At 41.9% G+C, this 21,578-nt stretch overlaps 1 protein-coding gene across 2 annotated transcripts; it reads right to left on the reverse strand.

The window, feature by feature from the left end:
* Positions 1-1,187: 1,187 nt before the first annotated feature.
* IDH1 (isocitrate dehydrogenase (NADP(+)) 1) lies at positions 1,188-21,564 on the reverse strand. 2 transcript variants are annotated; one of them, XM_007117708.4, is made up of 10 exons: positions 21,402-21,564; positions 20,317-20,382; positions 17,316-17,453; positions 13,081-13,372; positions 10,825-10,930; positions 8,944-9,121; positions 7,676-7,827; positions 4,631-4,771; positions 3,766-3,928; positions 1,188-2,115 (listed from the first exon to the last, which is right to left on the reverse strand). In XM_007117708.4, the coding sequence occupies exons 3-10, from the start codon at positions 17,435-17,437 to the stop codon at positions 2,025-2,027; spliced, it is 1,245 nt and encodes a 414-aa protein (XP_007117770.1). In that variant the 5' UTR covers positions 17,438-17,453; positions 20,317-20,382; positions 21,402-21,564; the 3' UTR covers positions 1,188-2,024. The 2 variants fall into 2 exon arrangements, with proteins under 2 accessions (XP_007117770.1, XP_007117771.1); XM_007117709.4 differs by lacking the exon at positions 17,316-17,453 and having other exon boundaries at positions 21,402-21,563.
* Positions 21,565-21,578: the final 14 nt, after the last annotated feature.

Consider the following 21,578-nt stretch of genomic DNA (forward strand, 5'->3'; position numbering starts at 1 on the left):
TTCATTTAAAAATTCTACCTAAGAAACGATACTTGCAATACAGAGAATTTCGAACTCTCGTCTTCTCTGTCCCTGGATCCTGCTGCCTTCAGTGTTATGCTAAGCACCAGTCATTTTCCAGGCCAACAATTCTGATCCTCTAGTTACAAAATAAACCATTAGCTTCTGGATGTATTGGTCAGCATCTGTTCATTTGCTGATTATTTTAGAACATTAACTGGTTCTTGGCCAAATGCTGATCCTGACAGACATTGTTCAGAGTGGGGTTTAGTGCCATGAACACTCATCTGATTGACTCCCAGGATGTGTGAGTGCTGGAAGGACTATTTAAGATCAACCAATCCAACGCCACCATTTTGTTTCACGGGATGCTTTCCCCTTCCATCCAAACCTGAATGTATGCTGGTATAGTAGAAAGAGCCCTAGCTCAGCTATAAGGATTCCTGGATTCCAGGCCAAAATGGCCACAGATGTATTGTGTCAGCTTGATCAAAACTCCTCTCAAGCCTCAATTTTCTTCCCCCAAATACAGGTAATGTTGGGATATGGACCAACCTTTCTCCAGGTATGGACAGTCAGAAATTTGGGAAATCTGACTTGTTTCTTTCCCTCAATGCTCACATACCCTGGGATCCCCCAATCCCCATCCTTTCCACTTTCATTTCTCAGGATCCACCCCATCCTCTCTACTTTCAGCGCCATTGTCCCAGTTGAGATCTTCACCTTTTTCCACCTTGTAACTGGTCTTCCTTCCTCAGTTGTGCCCACTACTCCCTGCCTCATTCCACTACTATCCATTCTTCATAAAAGCTGCCCAGAGTGCTATTTTTTTAAATGAAAATATGATCACGTCCCTCCCTTCCTAAGTCTTAATTGGCTCCCTATTAACTTACGTGCTAATAATACCTAAACCCCTTAGCATATGCATAGACTCAATTCCCTAATATTCCATTATTACCCTTTTGTTCTATCTTTGGTCTTCTTTCCCTTTCACTGTAGAATCCACATCTTATTGTTTGTTTACTTATCCATTTTCCCCTCAATAAACTCCTTGAGGACAGAGACTTTTTAAAATCAAATTCCTAAAAAAAAAAAAAAAAAAAAAATCAAATTCCTATGGCTAGGACCTAGCCTGGCAACTGAAGTATACTTGATAAATAAAAACTCAGAAGACTAGTCATTAGCATTTAATTTTAATTAAAATTGATAGTTTAGATTAAGAACAGGACTATAATAGTGTTTACAATCAACTTCTGAAAAATCACATTTATATAAAGGAAATAAAACAGGTCAGCAGAAGTCCAAGAAAGGTGCAGCTTGTAGTATTGCACGTGGATGAAATATGCTGTTCAGGGTAGCATAATACTTAGGCCACGCAAGGCGAGGAGGAGGAGACAAATACAGAGGACAAACCCCTAGTTAGTATTTATTCTGGATTCTCCAGTGAGCTCAAAAATATGTAGTATTTTTGAAACATTCAGCTAGAGCTCTTTACAAGGATGACTGTGTCTTCAACACCTTTTAGTTACAGCCATGCTTTTCATTCCAAATCATGTGCAAGTTTAACATACAGCTTCTACCTCACATAATGGGACATCTGTTAAATCAAAACCACCCAGTGCCACAGGCCATGGAAAGTAGGAGAGGGAACGAATTTCTACTTTATACAATTTTAGGGAATAGTACCGTGGCTATAGTTTACCCTTTCAAGCACTCTTCATTTTGGTCATTTATATCAGAACATGAAGAAAAGTGACAGTGAGTACAAATGGACACTAAAAGTAATTCCTAGGCTATTAGTAGAAAGTAAAATAAAATTAAAAAAAAGTCCCCTGCCACGTTCACAAAGGTGGCATAACTGTATCGATAAGAAAAAGGCTGTAAACTTATAGAAAAGATAAACTCTGGCTTCTAAACAAATTACAGAATTGATTTTTCCTTTACTCTTGAGTGTCATAGAGAAAAATGTAAACCAGTGGACCTAGTTACCAAAAACACACATCCTCCAAAGACAAGGGATGACCTTAAAGTCTGGCCTGAGCTAGTTTTGACTTCAAGTTTTCTCCGAGTTTATCCATGAACTCAAATGTATTCAAGTAGTCAGAACGCTTCACACTAATAGCAGAGGAAAAAGAAAAGAAGGAAATTTAGTTTGTCTTTGATCTGGTGGCAGGTAGAGGAAAAGTCCTAGACATGCTACTTAAAGTGACATTCTATTTATTTCTAGAAGAAAACTGATTAATGTGAACAAGCTGTAAGTTTATGGCCGATGACTGCATTCAAGGTTCAAGGGGCTAACCCAGGTTACAGGCAGTCGGAGCAGAGGCTGGGCCACACACACACAGGAGGTTCCTGGCCATGTAGCTTTGAGGGTGAAACTGCCCCAGAGCTTCATTCAGACTAATGCCTGGGACACTGAAATCATCCCACTTCTTATTCCTTATTCTTAAAAATAACAGTACATATCCAGGTACCGTCATGCTTTTACTCATATCCCCACAAAATGTCACATCCTCAAAAAAAACCTTTTGTAAAAAATTTATTCCTAAGTATTTTATTCTTTTTGATGCTATCATAAATAGAATATTTCAAATATGTTTTTCAAATATTTCAAAAAAAATAGTTTTGCTCCCACTGTGAATGTGATGGTTCTTCCATTTCCATTTTTATTTGTTGGTGGCGTAAGGAAAAGCTACTTTGTTGTTGCTTATTTATCAAGTATCCAGCTACCTTAGCCTTTTTTTGTTCAATTGTTTGAATTTTATAGATATATAATTTATAACCTGAAAATAAAGACCATTTCATCACTTCTTTTCACATTAAAAAAAAACGAAAAGCTTTAGTGCTCTTATTTCTAACTTTGTCTTACTTAAAAAGCAAAAGACAATGGACTGGCTATCTAATCCTGCTAATAGGTGCCTATTCAAATCGGCTTGGAAGTAACACACCCATAGGAACATTTCAAACACTGTATTCTTGCTGGAAATTTAAGATAAGAAAGATGTAGTGATGGAGTGTATCCCCATTACTGAGGTATACTGACCCTAACAGAGATCTCTGAGGACACATGGATGGGACATGGGATTGGTGTTAAATTTTAGTATTGTTTCTTGATGTGAGTCATAGTAGCCAACTTTGATTGAGGGAGGAATCTCTGATCAGCAGCTGATCCAGCTGGGATACAGGCTACCATGTTCTCAAAAAAGTCCTGGGCGATACACGGGCCCTCAAATATCTGACTGCTGGTTACAGATACTTAAGGAAGGGACTATGATAAACCGGACATCTTACACCTGCACTGCTTACTTTTCTTACTGTAAGTTGAAGAAAATAAAGAGGTGGAATAAAATAGTCTTGGGGGTCCCTTTGTTTCTAAATGCCTATAATTTTCTTGTTAAATTAGGCAGAATCTTGCCACCCACATGATTGTAACTAGATCAGGGGTGAGCAAACTACAGCTTGGCCCATGAACCCAGTCTGGGCTGCAGCCCAGTTCTGTACACAGGGTTTGATTGGAACACTGCCACACCCATTAGCTTTTGTGTCACCACTGACTGTTTTCCTGCCATGGAGGCAAAGTTCAATAATTGTCGTATGTTCCACAAAGCCTGAAATGTTTATTATCTGACAATTTACAGATGTCTGCTGACTCCTGAACCAGATGAGAAATACTAATTCATGCAACTCCAAAAAGCACTTGATATTTTGAGTCCAGTGAGGATAAATGGTAATTTGACCACAGAGTTTGAGGCATCTTATACTTACTTGGGTAACCCTTTAATACAAGCAGCCAAGTCCTTGGTCATGAAGCCAGCCTCAATGGTCTCAATACAGACTTCTTCCAAAACCTTTGCAAAGAAGCTGAGGTCTTTATTGTTATCAAGTTTAGCTCTATGGGCTAAGCCTCTGGTCCAGGCAAAAATGGAAGCTAAAAGAGAGGGAGAAAAAAAAAAAGCACACTTCAATCACACTGGTTAGAAATATTCCCAAGTGCCTCAGTTCCCCAAAATAGAACATTTTGTTTGTTTGTTTGTTTAGGTAACTGACTTCATTGGATGATATCTGCATGAGCTGTAAGTTTTAGGAAAGTTGGAAACATTTTACCAAATTGAAACTTTTAAAAAAAACCTGCATTTTTGTAGAGGAAATGTTTTGGATTTTGTTAGACCTTTAAGAAAGCACATATTCAGGGTAGGAATACATGACGCTTAAGGCATTTACAAATTTGGAAAAGGTCACAATCTCTTCTACCTCTTGTCTATATTGGTCTCTTCTCCTCTTTCCAGGCTATAATCTGTTTTAAAGTGCTATCCCTAAAACCTAGTTAAAAGGACCTAACAATGTGGCTTTAGATTCTTAGCTACATGTGACATTTCACTGCAGCAGAGGAAAAGGAAAATGCTTGTTGATAACATTCTTCTCTGTAATGAATATTCTCCCACAAACTGGAAAAGCATATATTGTGTATATTTTAAGAAACATACTAAAACAGTCCATAGGAGTAAAGCAAATCAGCTGTTTGGTGATGATTTTATACACGAGGCATTGGGCAGCCAAAGGAACACGTCTGAGCCCCTTTGGAGATTTCTATTCTGGTTGGAAATCAATGTAGCAGCAAATACTGTCTTACCAATGGGATTGGTGGATGTCTCCTGTCCTTTCTGGTACATTCGGTAGTGACGTGTTACAGTCCCGTGGGCAGCCTCTGCTTCTACTGTCTTGCCATCTGGACAAACCAGCACACTGGTCATCATGCCAAGAGAGCCATAACCTATGAGTGGCAGAACATGAAGTATGGGATTCAACTGCATGAAGAGCACTGGGTCTCCCAAAGATGAGAGAAAATGACTTCGTCTTGAAAGGTCTCAGTGAGCAAAATAAACATGAGCACATAGAGTCACCAATAATTCCTCTGCCTTTCAGAAAAGGCTGTGCTTTTTCTTCACTTATCTCCCTCAGAGGCACCTGCTCCATGATGAACTCATGGTCTGACTGCCTGCATTCCACCCTAGTTCCGCAACTCCCTAATTACTGTGGCTCAGTTTTCTTACCTGTAAAATGGAAATAGTAGAAACACCTACTTCATAGGGTTGTTGTGAGAATTAGATGAATATGCATATGTTCGTGCATATATATGAAGAGAATACATATTCCTATTCCTTAGACTAGTACCCGCCACAGAGTAAGAGCTCAATATATTACTGTCATGCTTATGTGCAGATACTCTGCTGTTCCAGGAAAATAAAGATTAATGAGTTGTCTCCTGCCATCAAGCTGCTCACAGGCTCATGTGGGACTGGGAAGAGAAAGCTGATTAAAAACAGAATGGGATGCGGCTTCCCTGGTGGCACAGTGGTTAAGACTCCGCCTGCCGATGCAGGGCACACGGGTTCAAGCCCTGGTCCGGGAAGACCCACATGCTGCGGAGCAACTAAGCTCGTGAGCCACAGCTCCTGAAGCCCGTGCACCTAGAGCCCGTGCTCCGCAACAAGAGAAGCCACCGCAATGAGAAGCCCGCGCACCGCAATGAAGAGCAGCCCCCGCTCACCACAGCTAGAGAAAGCCTGCACGCAGCAACAAAGACCCAACACAGCCAAAAATAAATAAATAAAATAAATAAATTAAAAACAAAAACACAGAATGGGATGGATCCAAACACCTCCCACTTGCCCCTGCTCTCTTTCACAGCCTCCCCAGAACGACTCTATTCTGTGGTTTCCTATTCAGAGAACCACATTACAACTTTTAAGTCCACAGAATTGATTTTTCTTCTTTTCTTCTTTTTTCTTTTTTTACACTCGAATTCAAAGAACACTTTTCTCCATTTTTGCTACCTCCCAATAACACCTGTGGAGTTAATGCAAATTTATAATAGGCTGCTACTTTGCTTGAGAGTAAGTAAATAAACCCTTTTAAAACTCATCTTTGAGTACAATGGCAATTTCTGTGCTGAATTAGCAGCTCTTTTCCTATCACTGTGCTGGTATGAGGCTTTAGTAAAGTCTCAAATATTCATTGATTGGAGACGTTTAGGGCTATATCCACGGTGAATGTGACTATCTATTTATATTAGGAGACACTAGTTGGTACCACTATCAAAACTGAGGACAGAAATAAAATGTTTGGTGTGAGTCCAAAGTAGTTCATGCCTCTAGAGAAGATGAACCTAAGAACAGCTCGGCTGCCTTTTAATCTGTTTAGCTACGTTGAGGTCATCTTTATCTACAGGCGCTGCTCAGACACAGAGCCTTGGTTCCAGGTATCTTATTGGTGCACTGCTGGACACTGCAATTCCACATTCCTATTTTGAAGTCCTTTGAACGAACCTCCGTAACTATCTCCAATTACATTGGAGATATCCCTCCAGATACCCTTTTTTTTTTTTTTTTTTTTTTTTTTGTGGTACGCGGGCCTCTCGCTGTTGTGGCCTCTCCCGTTGCGGAGCACAGGCTCCGGACGCACAGGCTCAGTGGCCATGGCTCACAGGTCCGTCCACCCGTTCCGCGGCACGTGGGATCTTTCCAGACTGGGGCACGAACCCGTGTCCCCTGCATCGGCAGGCGGACTCTCAACCACTGCGCCACCAGGGAAGCCCCAGATACCCTCTTCTTGTTGCCATGAGGACATTTAGAAATGATGGAATGATTTGGGTCCCTTTCTAAGAACTCTGATTACCAGGAAGCTTTTTTACGCACCACAGAATCACCACAAAGCAACACTCCTTCCTCTGCTGCATTCAATATAAATGATTGTGAGGACGTAAGAGAAACAGAAGGAGGGTAAAGAAGGAGAACTGGGTAACTTCATTTATCTGACATAAAAGTTACCTTTAGCCAGGCGGATTTACTGATTTTCAAACTGATAGGAGATGATTAACTTTTCATAAGAGAAAGAAAAAGTAGTACTTCCTGGGGAAAAGCAAACATAATTAAAGCTACCACAAACATTCATCGGGGGAAATTCAGTTTACACAGCTACCCTGAGTAACTGAAGGTGGAGGGCAACTTGGTGCCGAGGAAATCAGGGAACGGAGCATTTTTGCTCATTTGGTCCTTATCTCTGGCATGAAGCTTCTGGTTCCTGGAATTCCTGTGAATAGCCCGGGGCTTCTTTGCTCAATTCTGTGTGTTTCAAGCTAAGCAGTAAACACATGTGTCTTACATGGTGACAGAAGAGCCGTCAAGGCTGGCAAAAGGGGCATGATTTGTAACAGTCTCCAGATGAATGGGCTCTCGGAGGGGGGCCCCTCGCTTAGGAGACAACCCTGGGCCCTCTTTGCCCGAGTCCCCTGGCTTTTTACGTTCTCATCAGAAGGCAGATAAGGGTGGGGAGTGGTTTTCAGATCGGGCCACTGGGCTACCATTGGAGGCAGGGAAGCTTCAAGTGGGGAAAGGGCTGAGACATAAGCTATGTCAGCCTCTGAGGCTGGAGCCGGGAGTCTCAACCCACAAGTTATTTCCTGTGCGTCCCTGCCAGAAGTCGCCTACCCAGTCTGAGCTTAATCTCCTCATCTGTCAGCTGAGAAGATGGACCTGGATGCCTTGCGGTGTTAACATCTCATGACTTTTAGCAGCAAAGGGCTACAGAATCCCCCTTTCTGCACCAGAGTGCTAGCAGGGCACGACCTGTCTGCTGCAGGCCAAGCCCACCTCCACTTGGTTCTCCAGCTCCTTACCTTGGGCCACAGAGTCCGACTGCACATCCCCATCATAGTTTTTACAGGCCCAGATGAAGCCTCCTTCTGATTTCATAGCTTGGGCCACCATGTCATCGATGAGCCTGTGCTCATACCAGATATTCTGAGCTTCAAACTGAGATTTGTACTGCCTAAGAAACAAGAAAGAAAAGAGAACAACAGACAAAGGAAACTGGTTTTGTTGGGATACCATGTGCCTCTCCAAAGGAGTCGGGGTGGGGTTGGAAGCAGCACATTTTAGTTGAAGCAACACAAATTTGGGAACCAGACAGACATGAGCTCAAATCTCTGCCCACTCATTTTCTAGTTGCGAAACCCCAATTTCCCCTTCTATAAGGGTGATTTCATCCACTCTGCAGAGATGTGAGAATTAAGCAAGACAGTGGAGTGTTCCAAGTACTACTTTTACAGTAGTTTTCAATACACCACTTATGAGATTCAGTTTACTTTAAGAATGTAATCGGGGAGAAAAAGACTACTTTACTGCTCAATATCATTCAGGAAACTAGGACTGCTTCTAGGTTTGATATAGATAGGTAGTAGAAGGAGGAATTAAAATGTCTCAGGAAAGATACCTAAAATCCTAGCCATGGCCTGGATGCTTGTATCTAAAAGGGAGGGATGTCATCTTAAAAGTCAACAAGTGCTCAGGTATTGTTGAACTCAAAGTTGTTAAATGTAGACTTACGTTCAAATGACTCCACTAGGGCAGAGTTTTATTTTATTTACTTATTTTTAATAAAATCTATCAATCAATCAATTAATTAATTTAAACTTTTTGGCCCACGGCTTATGGGATCTTAATTCCCTGGACCAAGGATTGAACCCATGCCCTCGGCAGTAAAAGCGTGGAGTCCTAACCACTGGACCACCAGGGAATTCCCAAAAGCAGAGTTTTAAATCATAACAGTGGGCTTCAGAAAGAATGGAAATGGGCCCAAACTCAAACTCACATCCATGAAAAATCAGAACTTTCTATCACTAACAGGGTACCTTTACTCACACATTAAATAACTCTGGCCCTGAAGAAAATAAACGTGGGGCCTTTATCTGAGAACACATTTCCCTTCTAAAAGCAATTCAAGAGTTTCGTTTCACTCCTGTTAAATCTCAGTTTTGTCCTTATCTGAATGGGACAGTGATGGTTTTCACTCAATTTGTCCCACAATCAAAGGGATAAGCATACAAATTCTATATTATAAATGCCAGCTTATGTGACAAAAAAGAAGAAAAAGAACTGTAGTTACTTGTCATATATCTCCTGAAAGATGTCTTTAAAACGTCCATCATATTTCTTTAGAATAGTGTTTTTGGTGCTCAGATACAAAGGCCAATTCTTAGACAGAGCCATCAGGAAAGAGCTGTGTGCAAAATCTTCGATTGCCTTATCTTGATTGTACATCCCCATGGCAACACCACCACGCTCTGTGGGGGGACAACAATCAGGGAAAAAAGAAAGGTAAACAGGGTATAGTTGTAACAAGTCTATATACACCCACCACCCCCAAAACACCCAATTCCCAGCTCTCATGTCTGAGTCCAGGCTTCAAACTTCAATATTCCATGAGTTCCTGAGACACATAATCGGAGGAAAGTCAGTTCTAGGTAAGGACATTCTAACTTGTTCTGAAAGGGCAATATAAATGAGAAAAACATGGTCTTTAGGATCCTAAAGTTCTTGAAATACCAAAAGCTACGGAAACGAACCAGAAATACACTCAAGAGGTGAATAATTTTTAAACTCTCTTTTCATACTTTAAAAATTTCAAGCATGTTTTTCAAACTCTAAGTGTGAACTCAATCCTTAGCTACTGAGAAAACTTTGCATTTCAAATACTGGATGAAAATTCTTCTAATTTCCTGGTGGATACTGAAAGTTCATTCTCTCATTGGTAGAAATAATTACGCTCCATGTAATCACTGGTGTTTCACAGCTCTTACGTGTTTTTTTTTTTTTTTTGTGGTACGCGGGCCTCACTGTTGTGGCCTCTCCCGTTGCGGAGCCTCAGACGCGCAGGCTCAGCGGCCATGGCTCACTGGCCTGGCTGCTCCACGGCATACGGGATCTTCCCGGATCGGGGCACGAACCCGTGTCCCCTGCATCGGCAGGCGGATTCTCAACCACTGCGCCACCAGGGAAGCCCCCACAGCTCTTATGTTTGAACTTTGTTATTACTGAAAGCTAGAACTTGAATCTGTGCCACTGCCCAGTTCCAGCTTGGGCTGAGGATGTTAGAGCTGCTGAAACTGACAGAACTAGATTCCATTAAAATGATATGACTTAGAGGAGGCAAGGAAAACAACAGCTAGGTAAGTTTTGAGGTTTTGTTTGTGTGAGTGCTTTTTTTTTTTTTGTGGTATGCGGGCCTCCCTCTGCTGTGGCCTCTCCCGTTGCGGAGCACAGGCTCCGGACGCGCAGGCTCAGCGGCCATGGCTCACGGGCCCAGCTGCTCCGCGGCATGTGGGATCCTCCCGGACCGGGGCGCGAACTCGGTTCCCCTGCATCGGCAGGCGGACGCGCAACCACTGCGCCACCAGGGAAGCCTGTGTGAGTGCTTTTAACAACCTTAACAGTGGAGAAAGAGGGTCCTCTGTTCTTTCAACAGCTTTTGGGAGGGATTTGCCATAATTGACCTTAGAAGCAGCAGGATGCGGGGAAAGAAGAGGCAAAAAACCCAAACATTCCACTTTCACAGAACAAATACTCAGAAGGACAAGAAGAAAACTTCAGCAAATAAATAATGCAGCCATTTTCAAATACAAACCCTACCAGAGCCAAAGGGTAGGATTACATGACAGGCGATTTGGGGCTATTAATGTTTAACTTGTGCACAACAGACTCCTGTCAACCTTCCCTCCATGTTTTAAGAGAGATGCATAATTATCTACTTGCATTTCCAATTATCTATATGCATTTCCAATTAAGTGGCTAGTTCTTTTTATGCCTTTAGCAATGCCACAGGAAGCCATGGCATTGATTTTGAGTCCTACGGAAATGCTGTAGATTCAGATTGTATTTTTAGGCAGCCACACAATTTTCACAGAACTTTAAAAAACCAGTAATAACGCTGTCTAAATGATCTGCTAAAAAAAATGAAAGATGTAGCTCATGGTGGATTTACACATACCTGTAAAGTTATGTACCAGGTATGTCGTTTTGGGGGATCCATCGCTTGGCGTGTAGGATATCTCTACTTTTCCAGGCCCCGGGACAACAAAGTCAGTTGCTCTGTACTGTATGGAGGAAAAAAGGTATATTAAAAAAACAACCCCCCCCCCCCAAAAACCCAAAACTGTCCTAGCTAGTTAGTCGTAGTATACATTAGAAATCAATATTTACCAGGTGCCTACCATGCATGGGGCAGTTTTCTGAGTACAGATATGGGTATGAGAGAGAATAACAAAGTATTTCCCCTTATGAAGCTTAACGACCTAACAAAGACATACAAAAGAAGTAACATTAGAGCTTTCAAATGTCAAAAGGGGGCACAGATAAAAAAAATGCTATTGGAAGACAGAGGAAGAGGAATGACTATAACCTGGAGGTCAAGGAAGTCTTCCTGTAGGGAGATAATATACTAGCTGTGGCACTGAAGATGATGAGGAGAATGCTAAGGCCTGGTTCTCACTACATGACATACTTTAAGTGATTAACTTGTATCCCTTATTACCTCATTTGATTCTTCCATCAATCTTAAAAGGGAGGAACTGTGATGTAGTGGAAATAATGCATCTAGGGTCAAAAGACTTGGGATCTGGTCCTTGGACCTTCAGGACTCCATCTCTTCATGGTAATCACTGCTACTAATAATGCCCAGCCCAGGACCTGTCCACATGAAGCAATCATTCTGAAAGCAGCTGCAACAGGCTGACGACCCTTAGGAAAGGGCCTGTGGAGTACAGCTACCTTTGTCATGGGTATGGAAAATGTCCCAGCCCACACTAGGCTTATGTCAATCTTTGCTGCCTTGTATCTTCTTCAATGGCTTAGATTAGAATACTTTCAGAGTCAGGTACCAGCCGATGCCAGCCAAACCTATTTGTCTACATTTGTGTAGAATAATACTAATGACAGCTGGTAGAAAAGCTGTCAGATAACGATACAGATTAAATATCTACTCTATGCAGAATATTTCTGACATATAAAGTCCTTCACTATGGGTAGTAATTGAGTCCCATTTCTCAAAAGGCAGAAACCGAGGCACCAAAGTACAATAAACGCTTTCTAGAAGTTTGGAATTTTCAATCTAGACTTTAATAAATAGAATGACCATTCTTCCAGGTGATTGATGCCAAAATAATAATTAAAAAAAAAAAAAAAAAGAAAGGAAAAGGACATCATTGAACTCGTAAGAACTTAAGAGTGGTGTTCCCAGGATTAGTGAGCTTGTAGCACTCCCATCTACATCCCCTCTCCTGGGCCTCTGAGAGGTATCTGTGAAGGGACTGGCCAGGATGAAGGGATAGTCTGAGCCACACGGTAGAACAAAGTGAACTACCCCTCAAGGACTGACCTGGTGACCCTGCCCCCAGGAACGGAGAGTGGTCTGCTCTACCCATACTATTTTTAAGGACGGTTACATCAAAGCCTCTGGGTGTCAGCATCAGGGAGTCTTGTTTTTAAGGCTCTTTTAAGACATAAGCTGTTTTCTATGAAAGTCTAAAACTTCAGTTTCGACACATAACTTTTATTTTGTTTAGCTGGCAATTTTTGTTTAATTTGGCAACAAGCCTACTTGTATAGAAGTACAGAAACGGTACTTTTTTTTTTCCCAAGCAGGAAGGGAATGTTTTAAAGAGACTGTTTTCAACTACTGGGTCAGTTTTTCCTTTTATGCATGAAACGATCATGTTTAATATAATCTTTGGTGGTTCTCAACTCTGTCTGCACATTAGAATCACCAGGGGAACTTTAAGATGCCATGGAATTCAGATTTAGCTGGTGTAGGGTGGGACTCAGGCACTGGAATTAAAACAAACAAAATTTTTTTAAACCGCGAAGCAAAATAAAAGAAACGCCAAAAAATCTGTAAAGGGACCTTACTGTACAGCCACAGGGTTTGGCTGAACCACTGATTTGGCCAAACCACAGGAAATTATCTAAATAAAAATGTCTACATCATATGGTTTAATCTAATAAAAAGGAAGAAAAAAACATGCCTGAAAAAAATCATTTGTGTTGAGACAGGTACCTATCTGTAAGTTTATCTGTATTTACTTTTATCTAAATGTATACATTCATTTCTCAATTCTGTACCTCACTTAATGGCAGTAGATAAGATAAAATAAAGATAAGAATAAAGCACACATAAATCAGAACTGCTGGGCAGTCAAAGCCCGTGAAAAAAGAATATGGAAAATCAAGTTATGCCAACACCACTTACTTGATCGCCATAAGCATGACGACCTATGATGATGGGTTTTACCCATCCACTCACAAGCCGGGGGATATTTTTGCAGATAATAGCTTCTCTGAACACAGTGCCACCCAGAATATTTCGGATGGTGCCATTTGGTGATTTCCACATTTGTTTCAACTTGAACTCCTCCACCCTCTTCTCATCGGGGGTGATGGTGGCACACTTGACACCAACGTTGTACTTCTTTATAGCTTCTGCAGCATCCTTGGTGACCTGGTCATTGGTGGCATCACGATTCTCTATGCCTAAATCATAGCTGGGAGGTAAAAATTGTAGGCGTAACTTTCCAGGCAAACCGACAGGAGATTGAGCGTACTCCTAGTCTACCCCCACGCACCACTCTGTGCATGGTGATGGCATGCAGGGCCTGCCCTCCAGAAAGTGAAGACTCCATATGTACCCAAATCTGCCAAGTTTTAGCATTAGTGTATCCTAGACACAGAAGACGGCTGCCAACTAAAAAAAAGCACCAAGGCTGGACTGCTAGGCCACGCATGCCTCCCCATGTTGTGGGAAGCTGGCTAGAAGGAAACTAAATGGAAACCACTGCGCTCTGCCCTGCTGCCTGCTCTTCACCATAGAGGCAATAATAGCACACCAGCAACCTTTCTGCAGACTGCCTTCTGCACGATTAACATAAGAATGCAAGCCCAAACATTAATTTTCCCTTAGTAAATATTGTGCTCTAAAAATAAAGGGGTCAGAGGGTTTAAAGGGTTTCTAGTATTTTGGCATTGAAGTGTTGGAGTTACAGATGAGACGGACACTGCCAAAAAAAAGCTAATGACCCCTTCATTAATGACAATTAGTCATATGAAGAACCTTCCCCTAAATCTTGGGCGAATCTCTTTCTTCTGGAAACAAGCCTGCAGTTTAGAGAATAAGTAATGGAATCCAGCAGTGGTTTTATATACCCCAGTGAATTATAGCTTAAAACACACCAACACCCAGACTGCAGGTTTATTCAGAGCAGGAAAGAATGCTGGTTGTCCATGAAGTATAGAAAAAGACTGTAAAGCTTTATTTAAAGTATATAATAGTTTGCCAAAAGCAGGAAAAACAAAACAGTAATGAACAGTTTACTTTGTTCTCCAAGGCTTTAAAAGTTTTCCAAATTTTTTCAGCTTTCAAAACTTGCTGAACCATTAAGCCTCTAGATTTCTTGCTTCAGTTCCTGTATTTTCCTTTCCTTAGATATCCCAACTTGTGATGGAAATGCAAAAGGGAATCCAATCTTACAATGTATTTCCAAATAAAAATAATGCCAAACTGCTTTGACTGTTTTGGCTTCCTCCCTCCCCTTGAGGGTGTATCGTGCATTTGCATTAACCAGACCTCCTTAGGAGATATCCTTCCTTCTTAGTCTTGTAAGGGGTCATGATGACCCACTACTTGCTTTGTATGCACAGATGTGGATTGTGTGTAAACTGTCAATACATCATTTGAAGTACAACCCTTTACTCAAAAACTTCCTTAACTGCTCTTTGACCTCTAGCGGGCAGAACAGTCCTCAGAGCTTTCTGAAAGACTGTCTCCTGGGTTATAATCCTCAAGTTGGCATGAATTAAAATTTTCCATTTCTTTCTTAGATCGATTATTGGTTAATTTTTTTCATCGACACTTACAAAGCCACTGACTTTCTTATCTTATGGTTTAGGGAGTGCTCAATATCTATAAATGTCTACTCCTAACCCAAACAAGCAGTGTGGTCAGCAGTATTTATGTTCGTAGGAAACATTTTTCATCAGAAGAACCTGCCAGCAAATTAGTGGATTTTTTGCTTCTCTTTTTAACATTTCTATGCGAAAAGAATGAATAAATGGCCTCGATTACTGCCTAGCCGACAGAAAATAAAACAAATGAATCACTCCACTCCCCTCAAAAAGAACCAATCATGTAATAATAATAGCAATTTTGGAACAACTTACACTTGTTTAAGTCTCCAAAAATTCTTTAGTCTTTAGCCAGTGACTGCCTTCTAGGCGTAATGACTGTCCTTTAAAACTCCTTATGCCTCTATACTAAAGCAGCTCAAAAGCATCTTTGCAGCTACTATACTGGGAAGAGCTCTGCAAATTCACCTATTGTCATGTAAAGTGTTTGTAAAATGCTTCTTTAACCACTTGATTTTTTTTTTTTAACTTTAATTAATTAATTAATTAATTTAGGCTGCATTGAGTTTTCCTTGCTGGGCTTTCTCTAGTTCCGCTTAGTTGCAGTGCGGGGGCTTCTCATTGCAGTGGCTTCTCTCGTTGCGAGCACGGGCTCTAGGCATGCAGGCTTCAGTAGCTGTGGCGCACGGGCTTATTTGCTCCACGCCATGTGGGATCTTCGTGGACCAGGGATTGAACCCGTGTCCCCTGCATTGGCAGGAGGATTCCTAACCACTGCACCACCAGGGAAGTCCCTGGATGATGTTTTAAAGTGTCATTTCCTGTGTGTTTGGTGGACCTCTGCAGATATTTGCTCCCTCCCTCTCATGGCTGCAATATAGATATTATCAACACCTTAGGCTTAGAATAATTAAAAAGGGCATTTAATGACAACATGTGAATTAAATGTCTACACCCAAGCAAATAACAGGTCCTCAGGACAGTCTGAGGAATAATTCTGGGTCAAGGCAAACACACTTACAGTTGCCAATAGTTTGGCTGAAATGTGTTGTTCAACATATTACCCTGCCAGTCTTCAGCCACTCCACCCCTGTGAAAATTCTGTCTCTACCGAGTCCAAGTGTACAAAGGGCATGAGCAAATGTATGCAAAACACAGGGGAAAAAAAAAATGAAAGAATTCCATAGAGATTTTCATATCTGTCCCCAAATACTTTTTTTTTTTTTTTTTTGTGGTACGCGGGCCTCTCACCGCTGTGGCCTCTCCCGTTGCGGAGCACAGGCTCCGGAGGTGCAGGCTCAGCGGCATGTGGGATCCTCCCGGACCGGGGCACAAACCCGCGTCCCCTGAATCGGCAGGCGGACCCTCAACCACTGCGCCACCAGGGAAGCCCCCCAAATACTTTTTTTTTAATTTCAAATTTTATTTTATTTTTTTGAGGTACAATCACTTTTTATTTTGATTACATCTTCCCCCAAATACTTTTAATACAGGGCAAAGGCTCCAAATCTCCAGGACACAAATGGTTTAGGGAACTTCTGAAAGGTCGGGGTTGTATTAGATAACGTCAAGAATTCTTTCTGTGCTACAATTGTATGAAAAGGGTAAAAGACAAGGAATGAAAAGGTAACAGCGTCCACTGACTAGTTAAGTAGAGTGACAGAAGATACACTAACCTTCTGAAAGGACAAAATTGTGTTAACTACATTCTTTACCGATTAAAAGGATGTAGCTCTATTATTTTCCTCTCTGCAAATAATACCTCCTGCTGCTCTTGGCCACTGATTTATTACAAATAAAACCCTCACAGAAAATAGAGGCTTGGAAAGACCTGAGAATTACTCTGTTGCCATCATAATTCTTCTCTTCTGATGACAAGTTCAGTGTTTCTAGTATTATGTTAAAATTAAAAGAGAAGATTCATTTGTATATATATATTTGAAACCCAGTCCCCCTAAAATCGAACTCCCTTACTGAGTTTATGATTAATCTATCTGAAACTTTATCCCCTTGCTGGTCCCCTTTGACCTCAATCCTGTGCTAATTTAACACTAATCAACCAGAATCAGATGACTAAAATTGCTATTATAGACAACATTGTTAATGACTAAAATTGCTGTTGTAGCAATGTATATCATCAGTTACTACAAACTCAGGTTGTTTCTCCAGGTCAAGATGAGCTAACAGACCCCCAAGCCATGAACCACCTGGCCAGAGAAGGTAAACAGGACACATCCTGACCCACTGAAACTAACATTTAAGAAATGTCACAGAAATGTCACAAGCTTCTCAGTTCTTCCCGTTTAAAAACAACCCCAACTCAAAGACCAATTTGGAGTGGATCTAAGACTTGTCTCCCACTCCCTTCTTGGCGCCTTGCAAATAAACCCTTACTTTGCTGCAAACACCTACTGTCAGAGTTTGGCTTTCTGCACCAGGGGCACACCAGTTGTACGTTCATTTGCAATATAAGCTTACCAAAAGCTTTATACACAAGATACAGTGGTATCTATGTAAAAAAGCGACTTATACCCTGAAATCACATATGCTTTCTGACTTTGCTGCTCAGCAGAGTGATTCATTTACCTGTGCAGGTCCAATTCCACATAGGGAAAAATAAGTTTCTCTTTAATCAACTCCCAAATGATTCGTGTCATTTCATCTCCTTGCATCTCTACTACAGAACCGCCTTGGATTTTTTGAGACATTTTGACTTCAATAAACCTTCAAGAGGAAAAATGATAAGACACATATCTCATCATTTGCCTCATTACCATGTAAAAACAAAATACAATTTGGTGACTACTAAAAGAACAATTCCTAACACCATGACTGCATAAAAAGCTAATAATACCAATTACATTAACCATTTGAATCGAATACGTTTGCTGTATAAAGCATTGTTACATGCTTCTTGTGTGGTTTCTGAATCAACACTCACAACAACCCTGTAAGATGGAAATTATTTTTCCATTCTACTTTGCTAAAAGAAAAAAAAGCTTTCGTAAGGCCATCCGGCTGGAGGGTCGGGGAGCCTGAGCCTGTCACATGCCCTTAATAATGTAATCATTATTCTTGACTGTTGGTTTGTCCTATAAAATGAGATTTTTTCCACAATATCATGTTTATTTGAAAACCTCTATCCAACTCCTCATTTTACTGGGCCCTCAAGAGGAGCAGAATGATACGTGCTACAATTTCCCCTCTTTTAAGGGGCTGTTTTGGTTAAAACAACTATCCTTGAGGAGATTCAACAAGTTCTAGTGACCCATTTTAAAGGAACTTTAATTAAGTCCGTTTAAAAGTGAAAGATGAAGAATTCCAGGTGGAACTATATTTTCCTAGAGACAATAATGGACATTGGGGATGTCACGCTGAATACAAAGTGATTTCTCAGTTAGAGAAATCTGTACGTATAGAGAAGGACTACTGTCCAGGACATGCCCCTGTCCTGTCCTCAGTATCCCAACTCCTGGACTGTTCTTCTGGCTGTTAGTGGGCAAAGACAAGCTGCCAGTGGGTGGGACAGGGGATTGGAATTATTCCAGGAAGAGGTGTCTTCTTGGGATGTGGGAGGATGCCAGATACAAATCAATCTGATTCCACGAGAGGGCAGGCGTACATCCTTTGGATGAGGCTTAAAGAAAGGCATGTTTCCTGAAAGGCAGAGGAGGCCCTGAGCCTGCTAAACGTTCCCTTTCATGGTGCTCTAATGGAAACTTTTTTTCCCCCCTAGCAACATAGCTGCAGATTGCTTTTATTCTTTTAAGTTATGTCTGAGGACTGGAAGTCAGGAGAACTGACTAAAAAAATTAAGAAGTAAGAGGCCTGTAAACAGTATTTCTTAAAAGAGTTAAGCTAAAATAATTCGGTCTTTAAATTTTAAAACGTAATGATTAGTAGACTGTGAGCTTCAGTTCCTCACCACAAGCCAGGATATATTCCTAACCCCTAGGCCCATTTTCACTTCCCAATTTCTAACTCTGGGATCCTGCTTATTAGTATTTAGGAGGTTCCCTAGACCATTACTGGGGAACCATCTGGAACTCAACTAGAATAAAGAAGTGAACAAACTGGTGTGAATGAGTCAGCTACTTCCCATTTTTAATTTCAAGTATAATTTATTTATTTATTTATTTTCACGAGAAATTCTCTTTTTTTTAAAATTTTTTTTAACATCTTTATTGGAGTATAACTGTTTTACAATACTGTGTTAGTTTCTCCTTTACAACAAAGTGAATCAGTTATACATATACATATGTTCCCATATCTCTTCCCTCTTGCGTCTCCCTCCCTCCCACCCTCCCTATCCCACCCCTCTCATGGTCACAAAGCACAGAGGTGATCTCCCTGTGCTATGCGGCAGCTTCCCACTAGCTATCTAATTTACATTTGGTAGTGCATATATGTCCCTGCCACTCTCTCACTTCGTCACAGCTTACCCTTCCCCCTCCCCATGTCCTCAAGTCCATGCTCTAGTAGGTCTGTGTTTTATTCCCGTCCTACCACTAATCTCTTCATGACATTTTTTTTTCTTAGATTCCATATATATGTGTTAGCATACGGTATTTGTTTTTCTCCTTCTGACTTACTTCACTCTGTATGACAGACTCCAGGTCTATCCACCTCATTTATAATTTAAAGTGCAGCTTAAAGTGTATGATTTAGTCATGCTGATCCCACTGTCACATCTGTCCTTGTATTTAAAACAAAACAAAAAAAGGCAGCGAACTTATCTTAGTTTTGATACATTTCTGAGGCCATACTCCTACATAGTATTATGCAAGGGTTATGATGGCTATTTTTCTTTGACGGCAAATACAGTTAATAAAAGGTCATACATCATACTTGAAATTTCAATAATGAGCGACAATGTTTTTTAGTTAATTATTTCTTCTCAATTGAAACAAACACTTTCTGCAGTAATCTTTCTATATTTCATAATGCATAACTGAAACATTTCATGTTTTCTTCACGTTACTTATCCATTACATTTTTACTATCTTTTCACTAAAAAAGTGAAGCTTTATTGTAGACCCTGACTTACTACAATGTAGGACACTATTTTATTTCTCCTAGATTTGAATTCCATGCAGTGAGCATTAGACACCACTGAATTCACTTTCTACCCTAGTCCCTCAGATTTTCTGTCTCCACCCAAACCCTGACTTCAGAAGGAAGGCCTTTTCCAACAAGCCAGTTCATTTATTCTGAAAGCAGCTGAATTCCAATCTCCTGACACACATGTGCAATGCTAGAAAATAAACCTGGGCTAATACAAAGTAGTCTAAGAAAAAAGAGCTGCTCACACTGTTTAATTTTATTTTCATTATTCCCAAATTTTTAGCCACATTTTTTTGGGGGCTGAGTTCATAAACTACATTAATTTCTGGGCAAACCCCCCAAAAAACCAAAGTCTCTTGCAGAGAAGACTAGACTGAAAGAAACAAGGAAGCAAGTGCAATTTATTGTTGGAAATATTCCTGACTCACTCCCTTGCAGTGGCTCTGACCACTTCCAAGACCTCCCAGCCCAATTAAACGCAGTATTGCCATATCAAAGAATGGGAGAAATTGCTAATTCTCACCTTTACAACTTCTAATCACCCCAACTCCTCTCAATCTTGCAGACTCAGCTGAGTGCAGTTTATCTCCTAAAACAAATCAAAAAAGGGAAGAGAAAGATAAGGTACAAGGCACTCCTGTCAGGAGAATTTAGCTGATTTCAACACGGGCCAGGCAACCCAGTTTGTCTGGTTTAAAGTACAGTGCTGAGTATACCCAGGGGGGGTAAAGGGCAGTTTTAGGTCCGCAGGCACCTTTCAAATAAAGTAAATATCTCTGCACACACTGGAGGGTGCGTCCGTAGGGAGTCCCGGGTTCATCGTCCGTTATCTAGTCTTGCGGTTTGCACGTCCTTAGGGGACGCTGTGACCACCGGGCTCATGGCCTGCATGCGTCCTTGTGGCCATTGTGCAAGAGGGCTGCAACCGAAGATGGCTCGGTTTCTCCTTCCAGGTCTCCACGCCCGCTCCTTCCCTCCCAGGTGCCGGGACCTTTAAAACCCGGGCGCCAGGAGCAGGCCGAAGGACGCCTCCCCGAGAACTCGAGATGCCGGCGGCGGCGTGGTTTCCTCCACCCCCACTCCGCCCCCGACCGCCACCAGGTGGCCTAGCGAAAGCCCCTCGCCGCCCCACTTCAGGCTCCCCAGGCGGACGCATCCAGCTCGCCGCACCGCTAGTCCCAGCCGCACAAGGTCGATGCACACTCCCAAGTCCTCCAGCTCCCGAGGCCGCAGGTTTTCTTCCCCGTAAACGCAAGACTTCGTCTTCCACGCGTCCCTGCATCCTCCCACTCCGATTTTGCTTTCTGTTGCAGACCTGGCCTTCTGTCTGTCATGGCATGCAACCGTCCGCCGCCCAGTTTTCGTCCTCCCTTGCCTAAGAGCGGGCCTTCTCCACATCCAGGCATCCAGCACCTTCTTCCTCTCCATTTCCTTTTCCCACGCCCAATACCTGGATTTTTTTCCCCTGCCTTGCGACCACGACTTGCCGCTAAGTTGCCCCTACCATACCCAAGATCTGAGCTTCCTTCCTTTTTCCCACTCCAGCTATTGACAGAGCCTCCCCACAAAAGCCAGGGGCCGGAGACGCCCCTCGAAGCCTGCGGTTACCTGCAGGAGGTACGCTGGCGATGACCCGGGAACGCCACAGCCCTCACACGCTTAACCCCACAAGCGCACACTCTGGCAATCCCAGCTGTGCTCCAGCTGTTTCGGCCTCTGACACGGCCTCCGCAGAAACCGAGAGCTAGGACGCCGGCGCTTCCAGGCTTTTGTCCCGACCCAGGC

Source organism: Physeter macrocephalus, chromosome 2 (assembly GCF_002837175.3).
Source record: "Physeter macrocephalus isolate SW-GA chromosome 2, ASM283717v5, whole genome shotgun sequence".
In the NCBI taxonomy this organism is placed as follows: Eukaryota; Metazoa; Chordata; class Mammalia; order Artiodactyla; family Physeteridae; genus Physeter; species Physeter macrocephalus.

Coding starts and splice junctions, on each gene's coding strand:
- IDH1 (XM_007117708.4), bottom strand. CDS start 17,437: ATGTCTCAAAAAATCCAAGGCGGTTCTGTAGTAGAGATGCAAGGAGAT. Junction 10,931..13,080: donor GTCATGCTTATGGCGATCAA/GTAAGTGGTGTT, acceptor TCCTCCATACAG/TACAGAGCAACTGACTTTGT. Junction 2,116..3,765: donor TGTATTAAAGGGTTACCCAA/GTAAGTATAAGA, acceptor CTCTGCTATTAG/TGTGAAGCGTTCTGACTACT.